The following is a 12241-nucleotide window of genomic DNA, read 5'->3' as shown; positions in this document are numbered from 1 at the left end:
TCTTTGTACACTGCAGCCAACTCTCAATAACCTTTTTGAGTGCAAACCAGCTTGAATCACATATTTTTAAGACCCATTTCTTCAGTGCAAATAATTTCTGGGGTTATTTTCTACACTCTCTTATTTGCCAGTGTCCTATTTAGGATGTGGATACTTGAAAAAAATACAATATCCCAGAGCTTTTCTTAGCAGGATCAGATAAAATGGCAACATCTGTGGTTATACACTCCAATGATGCATTCTGTAACCACATGCAAATGATTGTTATAAATCCCTTATTAGGTTCAGTCATTAATAATCAAATCATCAGAATTATGATGATTTTATGTTTTTTTCCCTGTTACTACAGATTTTTAGGTGCTAAACATCGAGGGAGGTAATGGTACCACTGCTAATAACTTAAAAACCTTCAACTAAAAATATCCCAAACAACCTTCAAACCCATTTTTTGCAAGTCATACAGCCCTGGCTGGCTATCTTTTAAGAAGCAGATTATAACTTTATTTTTTTCCACTGCAAGTTTCTGCCACACCTCCCCCCCCCCCCCCTTTACAAGGCAAACACAGTGGGAGCCAGGTCTTAGATATTTGGCATCCCAAGAGGTCATTCCAAAAATCTGCTTGAAACCAGGTGTGAGGAGCAGACTTGGAGCTTTTCCCTTTTCCCTTTCCCCTTTCCTGGAGAAGCCCTGGGAACCAAAGAGCCCCCGCTTCAATATTTAAGGCAAAAAAAATGCAACATTCATGTGCTGTAGCCAGATATCATTGCTGGAGCCCCACCAGGGCGAGGATGCACGACCGAATTTTATATTCCGGCCCTCAAACCCGCCTTTAGAGACACAAATTCTAACCAATCAGCCTCAATAAATCAGCAGGCCCAGGTTTTAGCATCCCAGATAACCCTCATTAATCCCGCGCAGCTTTTCCTGAAGACAAAGGACCAAATGAATCGCTCCATCCGAGCTGCCCGCGCCGCATGCTAATGAGAGGAGGTGGAAAACATGAATTATTCATCAGCTGGCAGCCCCAAGGAGGTAGATCCTGGCTTGTCCTCTTCCCTGGGCAACAAGTGGTGTGGCTGAGGGACCGAAAATGCCCTGGGGAGAGGGACCCGTTCCGTGCCTCCCCTGCTCCAGACACGCTCGGGTGGATTTTCAGGTTAAGCCTGGAGCAAAATGGACCCGGGGAGCTCGGTCTTTCGTGACTCAGATGTACTTGAGCATAAACTACTCCTCTTGGAAGGCAGCGGGTTGTTTCGGTAAGTTTTGGGTTGTTTCGGTGAGTTTTGGGCGACTCGGAATGTTTTCTGACTCCGCTCTCAGCTCTGCCCAGCTGGCAGGGAGGGATGTGCAGTGTTTCCCCAGGTTTTCTAAAAGCAGTCCGCGGTTTTTTTGCTTTCAAAAAGGCTTCAAGAAGCCGAAAAGGGTGTGCGATATCTTTAGAAAATATCTAAACAGGATCTCCAGAACTGACCCTAAAATTAAGCTCCAGCCCTCTCAAACGAATTTGTGTTTTTTACACTTTTAATCCCTGTAGTCTGCTCCCAAAACAAAACATAATTATGATTCAAGCCCGATTCCTTGCAACCCGAACTGAGACTGATGTAATCCAGTGTCAAACTGAATTACAGCCTGTGTTGTTTTACAGTGAAAGGCTGTCTGTTGTTTTTTTTTTTTTTCCAAAGAAATGCTGGTTCCCTCTTGTCTCTTGTGCTGTTGTTCTTGATTCAGCTGAATACATTTGTGATTGGGTTGAGAGCAGGAACTGAGACCTGCACAGCATTCTTACCATGCTAATTATTTTATCATTAAATAGTTGAAAACCCTTGGCAAGTTTCTCAATTTTTCTAAGGATAAGAAGGAGATGTATTTTCTGTGTAAAGCAAATAGCAGGGATGAGCTGAGGCTGGATTTACCACTTCTTTATAATGTGAAAAGGATCAAAATGTTTTCCTTCATTATTACTTATCAGTGTTCCTGCCTGTAATATTTGTTTCAATTGTTTCTCTGGTTTTGGTTATTTTCCTGTAGTGATATCTGTCAGCATTGCCTCAGAGCTCTCAGGTAACCCCTTGCTTGGAATGGTTTAAAAAATTTATATAAATAATCAGCTCCCCAAAGCAGAGGCCAAGGATAGGAGGATGAATGTGAAATTAATCCTGAGAAAGTTTTGATTGTGGCTAACAAGCTCTCTTTTTATTTGCTTCTCCTTAATTACACAGTCCAAATTCTGCTGCCTCTACTTTATTTTCTTTGTTTTGATCATAAAAGCATTTTATTTGACATCCATAAGACAGCCAAATCTTGAAGGGATAAAAGCACTGCATAATGATATCTGGTCCTAACAATAATTAAAAGCCCTGTGTTTTAAGGGAAAAGCAACAAGAGGTGAAAATAGGGCTATGTAAATAAGAGGTATGCAAACAATGGATGTAATCCTGCACTCCCTAATCATGGGAGTAATCCTCAGCCAGGTAACTAATCCTGGTGGTTTCAATAGACTCACATCAGGAGGTGCTGTAGCATGAGGCCCATATTTTTCAAGGAGATAACAGCTTCAGTTTTTACCTGTTGTTTGTTCCTGCAATGTAATTTTAGGAACAGTTTTTTTAGTGATGTGTTTGGATGCGTTCGTGATAACGTGAAAGGAAAGCTTCCCAAATATCTTTTGGGATTATAAATAGGGAAAACCAGAATAATGTGTTTGGTGTGTCAGAAAGAAGGCCCAAACCCCACATCTTTAGTGGGGAATAGCACTCCTGCCCATGCTGGCTGGGTTTGCAGATTACTTTCTGGTCCAAGAGGTGTGACAGACTTTGCTTCTTTTAGCAAAGGATTCAACTTTAGCAAAAAGTTGACACCTGAGGTCTCCTAAAGTACATCTAAGTCTCCAAAGAAGTCATGTTGATAAATCTTGTTCATCTTTTTGATTTCTGGTAACTTCCAGTTGCTGATCTTGCCAAAATAACCCCTACACTTATTCCCCCTTGGGAAGAGCATCTTTCTCTAAATGTTGTGGTTGTGGTACCCTCCTCATCAGCCCAACCTGAGCTTTCCCCTCCCAGACCCTATAATACTGCCCTGTAACCCAGGGTGAGTGGGGTTTGAAAGCACCTGCTTTCCTTTTCCCAGGCCATGCATCTGCTAATGAGGGAAAACTAATTACTTAAAAGCTTTTGGTACAGTGGGGCTGAGAAGTATAAATAATCATGAGCTGTTCCTGGTGCCCTGCAAGGTACCTGCCTGGGTTTGATGCCAGCAGTGGATGTGAATGTTACCCTACAACCACTGCATTCAGTGCTGTGTTTAGATGCCTCCTTTGAGGAAATATTCTCTTATGTACACCCTGAAGGGGCCAAAATGAAGTGAAAACTCAGTGGAGGATGGCTCCAGATGGTACACAAAGCTTACACTTAAATGAAGTTGGTATTAAGTACCTGTTGGCTTTTTGCTGGTTGTATTGAGATATTGGGAATTGATATTGAGAACTGATGGTTCTTTACTCACCTACATGGCAAAGATTTTGGTGTTTTGTATTTGCAGGTGAGGTGTAGTATCCTGTTAGTATCTGTTTGCACAGAGATACCACACAGAAGCAGTTTAATGCTGAGGCTCCATGGCCCTTCTGGTCAGCAGAGTGCTGGAAGCAGATAAAATCACAGGATCACAGCATTGTTTTGGTTGGAAAAGACCTTTAAGATCATTGAGCCCAAGCATTAACCCAGCACTACCAAGGCCACTGCTAAACCATGTCCTTTACCCCATCTACAAGGTTTTAAAACCCCTCCAGGGATGGGGACTGTCAAGTTCTTTATAATTCAACAGGCAGCTATTATTTTTTTTTTCAGCATATCCTTCTGGCAAGGGCCAGAAGTCAGGTGCCCATTTTAATGTTTATGACCTTTTGTGAACTTTAGAACACATGCAAATTTATTGAAAAATCTTTAAATCTTGGCCCCAAAAATTTGCTCTAGAATGGTTCAGCTCCTTTTGTATCAAAAGTCCTGTGCCTGGCAACTTGGACCAGCCTGGGTGTTTATTTTCTGCAGTAAACCCTGCCCAGTAAGAGGTGTTTTCTGTCATGACTGACGTGTCACTCTCATGTCTCCTTGTTTTAGAGGATGCCCATGAGTCCTGGGCAAGCTGAGCACCTGGCTGAACACTGACCCATTACTTTGCTGGTCCCCCAGGTCAGAACCAGGGAGCAAAGCTCAAAGCTCAGCTGATGTGGTCACTGCCTGCAAAGAGCCTGGGGCAGGAGATGAATCCATGGTTCAGGATGTTCTTGTGATGGGACTTGGCACAGGGGGTATGTGGAGGACCCTGGGGACAGCAGTGCCATGTGTGTGACCAGGGAACAGCCTCCAGCAGGAGGAACCAGGGAATATTGTGAATGATTCAGTTTGGTCTTAAACCTTAAAAAACCTTAAAAAAAGCTGTCAGGCCACAGCTTGGACAGGGGCATCTGTGCTGGGTTAGGAACTGGCTGGAGGGCCGGGCCCAGAGAGTGGTGCTGAACGGGGCTGCATCAAAATGGCGGCCGTGGTGTCCCCCAGGGATCAGTGTTGGGCCCAGTGCTGTTTAATATCTTTATTGATGATTTAGATGAGGGGATTGAGTCCATCATCAGCAAATCTGCAGATGACACTAAGCTGGGGGGAGTGTGATCAGCTGGAAGGCAGGAGGGCTCTGCAGAGGGACCTGGACAGACTGGAGAGTTGGGCTGATCCCAACGGGATGAGGTTCAACATTCCAAGTGCTGGGTCCTGCCCTTTGGCCACAACAACCCCATGGGGAGCTCCAGGCTGGGCACAGAGTGGCTGAGAGCAGCCAGACAGAGAGGGAGCTGGGAGTCTGGATTGCCAGGAAGCTGAACAGGAGCCAGCAGTGTGCCCAGGTAGCCAAGAAGGTGAGGCCATGGTGAGGCCACAGCTTGAGTCCTGTGTCCAGTTCTGGGCCCCTCAGCTCAGGAAGGAGATTGAGGTGCTGGAGCAGGTCCAGAGAAGAGCAAGGAGGCTGGGAAGGGATCCAGCACAAGTCCTGTGAGGAAGGGCTGAGGGAGCTGGGGGTGTTGAGGCTGGAGAAGAGGAGGCTCAGGGGAGACCTCATCACTCTCTCCAACTCCCTGAAAGGAGGTTGGAGCCAGGGGGGGGTTGGGCTCTTTTCCCAGGCAACTCTCAGCAAGACAAGAGGGCACAAGAGGTCTCAAGTTGTGCCAGGGGAGGTTTAGGTTGGACATTAGAAAGAATTTCTTTCTGGAGAGGGTGCTCAGCCATTGGAATGGGCTGCCCAGGGAAGGGGTGGATTCTCCATCCCTGGAGATATTTCAAAAGAGCCTGGATGTGGCACTCAGTGCCATGGGCTGGGAACCACGGGGGGAGTGGAGCAAGGGTTGGACTTGATGAGCTCTGAGGTCTCTTCCAACCCAGCCAATTCCATGGTTCTATGATTAATATAATTTCCTTAAGTACATGCTTATTAGGAGCTGTCTGGTGGCTTCCATGTGGAAAAGCTGAGCTGGTGGGACTATAGATATTAAGTATGACAACAACACAGGTAATGCTGGAATGCAGGAGAAATGTAAAAACATTTATTTAATACCTTTTTACTTCTTCTCCATGTGTTCCTTAGCTGTAAATCCTGTTCTGTGCCTGAGCAGCCAGGCCTGGAGGAGCAGACCTTATCCCCTTGGTGGTCCAGCCCAGCCCCAAGCTGATACCTCCCCAGAGCATCTTCAAAAGTGTTCTGGCTTCATACAACATTGCTCCCATTTCAAATGACATTTATATATCTGTATCCCTCCAGAGAGGGAGAGGTGACAGTCCCACAGAAGCCAATGTGTGTGGTCCCAGGCCCAAACCTGCCTCAGATGACAATCAGTGATGTTATGTGTGATGCTGTAACTCATCAGGCACATTCCCAGGGCTGTAAAATTCATGTATGAAAGTTGCACCCTGAAGTTTTGGACTCCACAGTTCTTTGGGAAAGTGCATTTTTTCCTTCTGGTGGGGTAACCAGCTCAGGAATTACTGTCAGGTTTTGGTTCTATGGGCATCCAGTGAGGAAACCTGGTGATGGTCAAAGAAGGTTTAATTTCTTGGGCAGAAGAGGAGCAAGAGGGAACTCCAGAATTTTTTTTCTGGCTGAAATGCAGGTGATGAAAATGTTGAGAGCAGCAGAAAGGGAAGTTCTGAGCCTGATGCCAGCCTTAATGTATTTAAGTGACCAGGACTGAAGTGTCACCTGATGGCAGACAGTAATTACAAGCAGGCAGAAAGCAGCTGTTTTCATAACCTGAATTTGAGAAAATTGAAGCTGTAAGGTCTACTGAGGGTCCATGCCACAGCCTTGTCATGTAGCCATGGGTGACAAATGAAGCAGCTTCTGAATTAGCTGTGTTAGATTAAAAAACACTGATGGAAAACTTTGTTTTTCCCAGCTTTCAGAAATTTTTTTGTCACTAATCCATGTGGCTGGATGGTGCTGGGAGTGCAATTAGCTGGAGGAGGGTGTTCAGTTCCATTCAGGAGTTGACAGTCATGTCTTTCAAACTGATCTCTAGCACTATGAGCAGGAAATGGTTATATGCTTTCAAAGGTTAAACTGGTTTTTTTGTTTGGTTGGGGTTTTTTGTGGGTTTTGTTTTGTTTTTTTATATATATAATTTGTTTATGTTTGGAGAACCTAATTAGGAATATTATTAGACACCAGAATCTCCCTGGAACTCTCAGGGTAAGGATCAGCTGCTGGAAACTTGGATATTTCCATGGTTTGAGGCATCAGTGGCCCCGGAGAGAAATATGTTATCTCTCACCCAAATCTGTAATTGTTTCCTGAACTGAGAAAAGAGTTAATTATTACTGGCAAGATACTCCTTCAGCTGAGGGTGAATCTTAAAAAAATTCTTTGCCCTCCAAACCAAGCAATCTGCCTAAATTCCTCTGAATAATCCTGTGGAGTAGCCAGCACTTTGTCTTTTTTTTTTGTGGCTTTTTTTTTTTTTTTCTTTTTGCTGTTTTCACTGTTCCTGGTGACATATTGCTGAGAGCTTTGTTCTCACCACGAAATCCCAGTTGCAAACCCCTCCTGTGGCACTGCCCCACACCTTGCAGCCCAATTCCCTGGGGAAATTCAACATAAAGACTGTTGGGCATATGGGCACTGCCTGCTTTGGATCATTTTTATTCCACTCCTTCCAAAGGATGCACACCTGGTGCTGGGGTGTTACCATTCATACTCAGGGTCCTGCATGGGGATGTATCCCAAACAACTAAAAAATCCCTTTTCTGCTTTGACATAAACCATTCCTGGCCATTAAAAACCAGCAGTGCAGGCTTGTGAAAGGACAGGGGGGCTAATGGTGCAGAACAAATGTACCATAAAGAGTGACAAAATTAGTGATTGCCAATTATTTTTGCCATCTTTTTAAGATGAATTAAGCCAAGGGGATGTAGATACAATTTCCCTTGCATATGGAATTTCTTCTTTTACTGTAGTAAGAAGCTTTAACAGGCAAAGCTCCCCTTTGCAAAATCTTACAGGAGATGCTTTTTTTCTTGTGGAGTCACTTTTTTTTTTTTTTTTTTCCCCAAACAGATCACTTTTGAGGCTAAACTATACTGAAAGCAAGGTTTAATCAAGAGCTGGCTCTCACTTTGCTAAAATTTCACTCAACCATCTTTTTGCTTGTGTGACTGAGAGTGAGGCACCTGCTAAATTGAAGGCAAGTGCTCACCTTTGTTAATGATCATCACAGAATTGTTTTGCTTGGAAAAGACCTTTAAGATCACCAAGTCCAACCATGGATTTGATGAACATGTTTGATCACACTGTGCAGTAGTGCAAAACCAGAAGAGCAGCCTGCAAGGAGGCTCCATGCAAACCTTGCAGGCAACAGCCCAGGATTTCTCAGCCTGATTTTAAGAAAGGAATTGAAGCAATGGGATTTCATTCTCACTTCCTATATCCAGAGCTGGATGTGGGTAACACACTTGTCACTCTGAGCATCCCATTGGGTGTGCTGTGGGTATCTCTCTTGTACAGCTCTTTCCATATGGAGCATCATGGTTGGGTATAGAACTTAATGGGGGGAAAGAAAAAGCTGTGGAACTGAGTGGACATGGGAAATGCTGCTCCAGAAGCTTTAGGAGGTTGCTATGGTTTCTTTTATAAAACTCTTCCAGCCACAGAAATGGCTCCTGGAAGTCCTGGTGTCTGTAGGTGTCCATGCAGCACCAGATCCCCATCCTCTCCTTCCCATCAAGTTCTCATCCTGCAGACTGCCCAGTGCCTCTGCTTGGTAAAAGCATTGCTGGAACACCCAAACTCTTGTTTCCCTGCTGTATCCTCTTTTTATTATCTCATATTTCTCCATTTCTCAGTGCTGAAATTTTTTAGGGCAAATGTTGCTTGGGTTTTTTTCTTTCTTTTTTTTTTTTTTTTTTTCTTTGTCTGCACATTGCCTGGAACAACAGCTCATGACCTAGTTCTGTCTTTTAATTGCTGCTGCAATATGAATTTTAATTCCAACTGGAGTCCAGATGTATTGAAGATATGCAGCACATGTCAGGGCCAATGCCATGTATCTCACAGGCCAGACTTTCCAGCCCTTTGAATTCAGGGAGCCTTTAACCTCTCTGAAAAAAAAAAAAACCACACCAAAAAAAACCCCACAAACTGAAGCCATCATGATGTATTTCACTGTTGTCTGGTGGTGGGAAATGGAGATAATTATTAATGCAATATTACCATTTAGGTTTTCTTTTACAGCTTAGTTTGTTTTCCTGGTCTTTAATCTTTTACTAAAAATAAAGAGGAGATGGATGTGAGCCTTGTACTTGCATCCTCCTGTGAGCCTGACCATGGGGACTGACAATTTCTAGGAGCTCATCTCTGCTTCTAGAAACCTAATAATTTTTGCTGCTTTTCATTTTTGGTGATTTATGGGGATTGGTGGTAGAAGATGAGTGGGTCATCAAGAACTGTAGGTGACCCATCTGGTGGGGATCATAACTTGATGAAAAAGGTGTTAGATTTAGTTCTGAAAGAATACACTTTTTGGAGCATTGTAAAGTTTGGTCAGAAAAAAATCTTTCTTTACTTCCCTGGGCTTGAGAAGAAACACTGGGTATGTTTCCTGCATTCTGAGCATCTCTGAGATTTCCTCTGTCTGGTGAGATTTAGCTTTTGGATTTAGCTAAGATTCCCCTCTTTTGCTCCACTGAAATGGGCAGCAAAGGCAAGTTATCAATGTGTCTTCTTCTGAGTGCTTCAGAAAGGGCTTAGTTTTAATCTTTCTATGATTGTAGCTTCTGGAAAACACTGGAATCCTTTGGGAGTTAAAAAAAAAAAAGCATCTATAAAAACATAAGCTGTTTTAGGTTAGATTAGATCTTGAAATGCTGGGAGTCATGAGTATTCAGCCAGCAGAGAAGCTTAAATGTTGAGATTAAACTGTAAAATGGGAGAAAACCAGAAGTTTCTGGTGGAAACATAACCCTGTCCTGCCCAAAATACAGACTTCTAAGGCACATTTGAGGGGAATTTTTCCTTATATTTTCCCAGCTGATGTAGGATGCAGACAGGGAGAGGTGATCATACTCTGCAGAGGTGAAGGAGCAGCAGGAAGCTGAGGACACATCCTTGCCCCATCAAGGGAAGGTGAATGGAGAAGGAACCTTCCTTCCTCACAGCATCCTTGGAAAGTATTTGCCCAACCCTGGTGCTTACTTGCCACTCAACCAAGCAAGGATTTTAAAGCACAGCTGCTTTGAATTGTTATCCCAGTGGTATATTACAGATAAAATATATTATCCAACTTGTTCTCACAGTAGATACAATGTTACTGCTTTCTATTATTAATGATATTTGATGTACTATATAACTATATTTCATGAGGTAAGTTAAATGTATTTCTGGCCAAGGATGTAGTGGGAAGGAAAGAAAACTACCTTCTTGAAGAAATGCCTCATAGCAGGATGACAAAAAAAAAAATAAAAAAAAAATAAAAGAAGTAGTAAAGTCTTGAGAAACAAAAAAATTTAGTACATAAATCCTGAAGATGTCCCAAAAGCTGTGGAGCCTTGTAGCTGAATTTTCAGAATACAAACCAGCAACTTGGCCATAAAATAAATCTCTTTAAAAGGAAACTTTATCACCTACAAACCTTTTAGAACAGCAAACTGATTTAAAGGTTGGGAATAAGATAACAGAAAGAGGCTTCTGTGTTCCAAGGATGAGTACTTGGGTGTTTGGGAAAATCATCTCCTGTTCTTCACCTAAAGAGCAAAATTCAGCTGTGACCCAAGAAGCATCCCAAGTCCCAGCATCCTTGTGTTATGTCCTTGACACCCACATCCCTGGTGACAACCAGAGATCATTCAGTAAGGTTTAATCTTCCCTTTGCATCCCAGGAGGAGGCAGGAGGCCACTGCTGCTGGCCAGCAACCCCCTTGGGCTCTCCCCTCGTTTTTGGGTACTTGATGGCAATTTCCCTGCTGCCCAACCCCCCTCTTGGCAGCAGCCAGAGCCTTCCACCAGCAGCTGAGCTCCTGGCAATGGCTTTTATGTCCCTTCTCCTGGGGGAGGTGTTGGCTGTGTTGGTGGTTTGGATGTGGGAGGAAGAGGTGGGAGCTGAAGACAAGTGCAGATCATTTCTTTTCTCTTCCAGGTGGAGAGATAAAAGGGCTTGGAAATGGATCTCTGAGCCCTGTTCCATAAAACCAGGGGGTTTGTTCTTGCCTGGGGCTGTCATTAGTTTAATTAGTCTTGGACTGGACTCCTTGACTCAGCAGCAAATGGGAACTGGATTAAGGAATTCATGGATTGGCATTGCAGGCAGATAACAGAGTTCTCAGGGGGTGCCAGCCACGGAGAGAGGTTGACCTCTGATCCCTGAGATTTATGCTCTGACATGTTTGGGATGGAATACTTCATCTGGTCCATTTTGGTCAGCTGTCCATTTGAGTTCTCCCCACAGGAGGGTGGCAGCTGTGACCCCTTCCTTCCCCTGTCACTTCTGGCACAGAAACAGCTTAGGAGAACCAAGCAGTGACCTTGGTTTCTGTTGGAATAAGTGTGAACAAGAGCCTTTCTCCAGTGCTAGCTGTAAACACAGAGCATCAAGAGTCCTGGAAGTAGATGTGGAGTGAGAAACATGCTGTTCACTTCCAAAAGTGCAGTCACTTGGAAGAGATTTAACTGAAAAGTAGTATTACTAAAAGGAAAATTTGTTCTGTCCAGGCTCAGACCAGGACAGGGACTCATCAAGGGGCTGTGAACTGGGCCCCCTCTTTCAGAGCCTCTGCTGCTTGGTGGGGTGAGCCTGGGACTCCAAAAATTGTGTTGTCCCCTGCAAACCTCTCCCTGGGAGAGGGAAAGGGAACGTGCAGGGAATGCTTGTGGGAAGCATCCAAGGGCAGGGGGCTGAACGTGGGGCTGATGGGCTAAAGAGAGCTAAAGAGCTGTTTTGGTGGCTCCTTCCAGGAGTTCCTCCAGCTCCAGGAGCAAAGATCTGAAGGGGAGAAACCTGTGGAATAACTCTTGGAGCTGCAAGGAGCCTTGTGCTGTGCTCTGTGTTTTCCTGGCTGGTGACTCAAGTCCTGCTCTGGGAGAGCAGCTGAGGGAAGAGTCAGCAAACAGTGGGGTTTTTTTTGTGCTGGGAATGCCTTGCCAAGCCTTCCAGCCAGTAGATGATCACAGCAGGTTATTACCTAATAATCTAGTCTTAATCATCTCTGCTCATTTACTGCCTGGGTCTCCTGTGAGCTGCTCTGCCTCTTCCTCCCATCCCAATTCTGCTTTTGGTGTTTCTTTCTGCTCCTCAAGTAGCAACTGGTTGGAGCTTGTTTTCAGGACCCAGCACTAATATTTCCTGAGCCAATTCATTCCTGAATTTGTTGTTGTGGTGGTGTCTGACACCTCCTGCTCATGCAAAGCTCTCCCTGGGCTCCAGCATCTCTCTGCAGTTTCTGGATCTTGCACACAGTCTGAATCAGGACTCCCAGAATTTGGGAACACTGCAGGCTGATTCCACCAGGGAATCTGAATACATCCAGCAAACCCATGTAGAGGCAGTGATCAGATATAATTCCAAAGGATGTCACAGCCACAGAATCCTTCCTTGACTCTCACATTCCTGGAGCCCCATCTTTCCCATCACTGATTCCAGCAGGAATCTCCCAGTTGCTGGGGGATGGAAGTTTTCACTGCCCTTACATAGGAAATATTTTTAGCCTGAAGTGG

General features: G+C 44.4%; 1 protein-coding gene across 3 annotated transcripts in view; it reads left to right on the top strand.

The window, feature by feature from the left end:
• Positions 1 to 646: 646 nt before the first annotated feature.
• Positions 647 to 12241, top strand: part of C7H10orf90 (chromosome 7 C10orf90 homolog) — a 61525-nt gene continuing 49930 nt past the window's right edge. The window contains exon 1 of one of the 3 annotated variants that reach the window (XM_071749674.1): positions 647 to 1257. In XM_071749674.1, the coding sequence (XP_071605775.1) occupies positions 1092 to 1257 (166 nt within the window). In that variant the 5' untranslated portion in view covers positions 647 to 1091. The remainder of the gene's footprint in view (positions 1258 to 12241) is intronic. The other 2 variants (XM_071749673.1, XM_071749672.1) reach the window with 2 other exon arrangements.

The sequence above is a fragment of the Heliangelus exortis genome, chromosome 7 (assembly GCF_036169615.1).
Source record: "Heliangelus exortis chromosome 7, bHelExo1.hap1, whole genome shotgun sequence".
NCBI classification, from domain to species: domain Eukaryota; kingdom Metazoa; phylum Chordata; class Aves; order Apodiformes; family Trochilidae; genus Heliangelus; species Heliangelus exortis.
This window is presented reverse-complemented; position numbering and strand designations above follow the sequence as displayed.